The 4,290-nt window shown below is 39.8% G+C and overlaps 1 protein-coding gene across 2 annotated transcripts; it reads right to left on the bottom strand.

Annotated features, from left to right (window-relative positions):
* Positions 1-1,369: 1,369 nt before the first annotated feature.
* LOC144709431 (cinnamoyl-CoA reductase 1-like) lies at positions 1,370-4,068 on the bottom strand. Of its 2 annotated transcripts, XM_078582983.1 has the most exons (7): positions 3,819-3,969; positions 3,427-3,514; positions 2,834-3,000; positions 2,442-2,624; positions 2,162-2,324; positions 1,697-1,889; positions 1,370-1,605 (listed from the first exon to the last, which is right to left on the bottom strand). In XM_078582983.1, the coding sequence occupies exons 2-7, from the start codon at positions 3,476-3,478 to the stop codon at positions 1,467-1,469; spliced, it is 897 nt and encodes a 298-aa protein (XP_078439109.1). In that variant the 5' UTR covers positions 3,479-3,514; positions 3,819-3,969; the 3' UTR covers positions 1,370-1,466. The 2 variants fall into 2 exon arrangements, with proteins under 2 accessions (XP_078439109.1, XP_078439108.1); XM_078582982.1 differs by lacking the exon at positions 3,427-3,514 and having other exon boundaries at positions 3,819-4,068.
* Positions 4,069-4,290: the final 222 nt, after the last annotated feature.

Raw genomic sequence — 4,290 nt, 5'->3', positions numbered from 1 at the left:
AGTGGATAATGAGAGAAAGAAGACATTATGTGTATCATGGGCACCTAAAATGGATGCCCCTTTATTTATAATTATTAGAAACTTTTCATAAAAATCCTTAAGAAATAAATTATACCTTCCAACATCCTTTAACATTATGCGACCTTATTAATCAAGGTCCATATTTCAATATAGTTAATAAATTTAAAGGCATAATACCATTTATTGAAAGACCTTATTAATTAAATATAGGGGCACATAGATTAGCAACCTTATTAGTCTAATCGATAGGTTAAGTTGCTAACATGTGGGGTACCAAGCTACACCTCTTGTTCTAGAATATACTTAGGAGTTTTGAAACTCTCTCCCGGAACCTTTACTTAGGGATTGTCCGTCCGATATCCGGTATCAGACATTCGATATCCAATATCCGAAAAAAACCGGATGGTGTCTGATACCAGATATTGGATATCAGATGATATCTGTTCGATAGGTGAAGACAGATATCAGAGATGTATATAGAATGACATAGGATGAGACCGATATCGGATACCGGATATCGGATTTCCATATACGGATATTGAAACCGGTATCCGGATATCGATGTCCGGTATCAACCGAAAAAAACAATGGAATGTCTGCAGCAACGGAACGTCAACGGAATGGCTGCAGCAGCTTCTCTTCTTCAACATCGTCAGCTCCTCTTGGGTTCCTCTTTTCCCTTTCTCCATACTTTATCATCTCCATCATTTTCATATCATCTTATCCCCATCAGCCCCATCATTGAACATATTGTCTTAACTTCATTAATTCTCATGCCTTAACCTATCCACTGTGTAAGTCATTTTCTACACTTCATCTCCACCCCTTTCACAATACACCAACATCTTCTCGTGACTATCAAATCTCACACTTCCTTTTATCCGCTTCCCACACCTTCTCCCCACTTTATTCACACCCACTCGTGGAGCTCCAAATCAACGTCAATCAAGGCCATTCAACATCATAACAATCAAACTACTGGCTCCTGTCTCTGAGGTACCTTGTGACACCATAAATTTGAGATAATTGTTGGTTTATGATAATTGTTAATTTGCTTTGAGTGGTTGTTTACTTTAGAATTTTGTGTGCTAAACTTTGGTAAATCATTTCAAATATCCTACTTCCATTAAGTTAGAAATATCATAAGTATTACCAAAGTGTCATTGCTAGATCCCTGCTCCATCGACTTAGTTCCCTTTCTATAGGATTAAACCAAATTCGGATCACCCTCAAAGAATACTTAATTATTATTATATTGGTGTTAATTTATTAATTTCACGAATTCCGTCTTCGTGTCCCACATCAGTGGTCTTCCTCATCTTCCTAACAAAGTTATGCACAAAAGACAAGAACTTCAAGATTAACTGTATTAAGGAAAGACAGTGAGCCCCATACCATACATACCAATGTCTTCGCCATCATGTCCAAAGTAGAAATGCCGTATTTTAATTATGAGTGAGGAAACCTTTACTGAGGAAATCTTCTACTGTGTCGCGAATGGATTTTTCAAAAGGCATTTGCTTCCAACCGAGCTGCATCAGCTTCTCAGAACCCAAAATGTGATATGGTTTTTCCTTATCGTTTCTGAAACAGGATAACCCACAAAAAAGCACGAGATTAGAAAAAAAAAAAAAAAACATTTTATTTCAGCAGGATCAACGAGAAACAAACTTACAATTTTGGGTAAGAAAAGTTTGGGTATAATTTTCTTAATTTATCACAAAACTCCCATGTCGCAATGCTGAAGGAGTTGCAAATGTATCTACCCCGGGCCTCTGGGCTCTCATAGACCAGAAGAAGTGCATCAGAAACGTCTCGAGCATCAACCAAGTGTTGGACATGTAACGTCATTGGCAATTTCCTTCTTCCTGCTCGCCACAGGTAATCCCAATTAACAAATTTTCAATTAGAAGCAGACAAAAACCAATGAATAAACAAACGCTGGATCAGGATAGGAAGAATTTCCTTCTTCCTGCTTACAACTGGTAATCCCCGGTAGCAAATTTGCAATTAGCAAATCAGATAAAAACCAACGAATAAACAAACCTTGGATCAGAGCACAAAGAATTCATTTCAAAAACTCAATTGTTCTTCTTCTTCTTCATAAAAGCAATTCATTTCAATTGACGGGAAGAGAAACCTTTCAGAAACTCAATGAGATGCTCGCTAGTTTGATTGACAGTCTGCTGGAGAAGAGGGCCAACAACCAAACTGGGGCAAACAACAACCAGGTCTAGCCCATTTGACTTGCAATACTCGACTGCCCTTTCCTCCGAAAGAATCTTGGAAATAAAATACCAGTACTGCATCACATCGGAAAAATCTAAGTTTTAACAGATCATGAACTGGGGTGATGATGTGTTTTGAGTCTTGGAGAAAAGAATGCTAGCAAATTTGTGGGGAACAGTGGAGACTGTCACCTCCCGTTCCTCGCAGAAGACTTTATCTGAATAGCAGTTCTCGTCCATTATTTTATCAAATGGCCAGGCTGGATTGGCAACTGCAGTAGCACAGGATGAAACCAGAACAACTCGCCTGACTCCTTCGGAACATGCCTTCAGTACATTTATTGTGCCGTCAACGGTCGGTTGAATCAGTTCTACCTGCAACGAAAAGGGTGAGTAAAATAACAAACCAACCCGTTAAACTCATAATTTCCATGGCGAAGAAGTCAGATGAACAAAAGATGGAACGGGGAAGGAGATTATGAAAATAGATGTGAATCTTGACGTGGCTCATCAAAGGATTTTTTTATAGTAGTGAAAGAAATTGAGAAAGACCCCGCTGAGCTGTTTAAGATAAGTGATCTTGCCTGGGGGTCATGACACGCCTCCAAAACAACTGGACTTGCTACATGGAAAACTCCTTCGCATCCAGCGATTGCAGCAGAGAGAGACTCGTAATCAAGCACGTCTGCTTTAAAGAGACGAAGATTTTCCGCATGCTCCAATTTCCGAAGGTGGGCATTTTTTGGATTATCTGAGAACGGAAGCGGCCATCAGATATTTATATAGTTATAAACCTTAAAACCCATTATGCTTATCCGAAATCGAGAAGAAGATGCGATATATGGAATGAATTCAGCGTGAAAACAGCGTTCATCTGGTCTTATTCTCTGGCGAGAAAGAACAGGTAGATTTTTTATTACAAGGCCGCGTTTTATTGCAAGTCTGCTTCAAAGAGATGAAGATTTTCCGCATTCTCCAATTTCCGAAGGTGGTTATTTTTGGGATTATCAGAGAACGGTTGCGGCCATCGGATAATTAACTAGGTAGGAATCTTAAAACCCGTTATGCTTATCCGAAATCGAGCAGAAGATGAAATATATAGAATGAATTCGGCGAAAAAACGGCGTTCATCAGGTCATAGTCTCTAGCGAGAAAGAACGGGTTGATCTTTCATTACTAGGCCACGTTTCATTGCAAGTCTGCTTCAAAGAGACGAAGATTTTCCGCATGCTCCAAATTCCGAAGGATGGTTTTTTTGGGATTATCTGAGAACGGAAGCGGCCATCAGATTATTAACTAGATAGAAATCTTAAAAACCAATATGTGTATCCGAAATCAAGAAGAAGATGCGATATATGGAATGAATTCAGCGCGAAAACAGCGTCATCTGATCTTAATCTCTTGCGAGAAAGAACGGGTAGAAGATACGATATATGGAGAATCTTAAAACCCATTCTGCTTATCCGAAATCGAGCAGAAGACACGATATTTATGGAATGAATTCGTGTCTAGCGAGAAAGAACGGGTAGATCTTTCTTTCGAAGACTACGTTGCATGTTCTCTTCACACCTGGGTCTCTAACTGTGCCGTGGACGATGAAGCCCTTGGAAAGAAGCAGCTTCACCAGCCATGACGCCACGAACCCCCCGGCTCCTGTCACACAGACCTTTCTGTTCTCTTCCATAATCTTGAATCCCTCTCTAACAACTATCTTCAACTGAGAAGCCTAGGATATTCCCAACGCCAAAACCAAGCAGGATCAGGTTGGGACTTGGGAGTGAATAGGACTGAAGGATATAAGATTAGATCAGTGCGGTTGGGAGTGAAACAGTCTAGCCCACTAGGACCGAGTGATTCTTTTATTCTCTCTTCGGTCCCCACTCATCCCCATGTTCGACCCTTCCTTTCTCTCCTTAATCCGAATCATTCAGTAACTGTTTTAGTAACCGACTACATGCAAATTACATGAAAATCTTAACGCAGATGAGTTAAATAACCTTATGCTATCATGGTTTAATCTGAGTAAAATAACCTTTCGGGT

Source organism: Wolffia australiana, chromosome 11, assembly GCF_029677425.1.
Source record: "Wolffia australiana isolate 7733 chromosome 11, ASM2967742v1".
Classification (NCBI taxonomy): Eukaryota; Viridiplantae; Streptophyta; class Magnoliopsida; order Alismatales; family Araceae; genus Wolffia; species Wolffia australiana.
This window is presented reverse-complemented; position numbering and strand designations above follow the sequence as displayed.

Coding starts and splice junctions, on each gene's coding strand:
- LOC144709431 (XM_078582982.1), bottom strand. CDS start 3,933: ATGGAAGAGAACAGAAAGGTCTGTGTGACAGGAGCCGGGGGGTTCGTG. Junction 2,625..2,833: donor AGGCGTGTCATGACCCCCAG/GCAAGATCACTT, acceptor TTTTCGTTGCAG/GTAGAACTGATTCAACCGAC. Junction 1,606..1,696: donor AACTTTTCTTACCCAAAATT/GTAAGTTTGTTT, acceptor ATCCTGTTTCAG/AAACGATAAGGAAAAACCAT.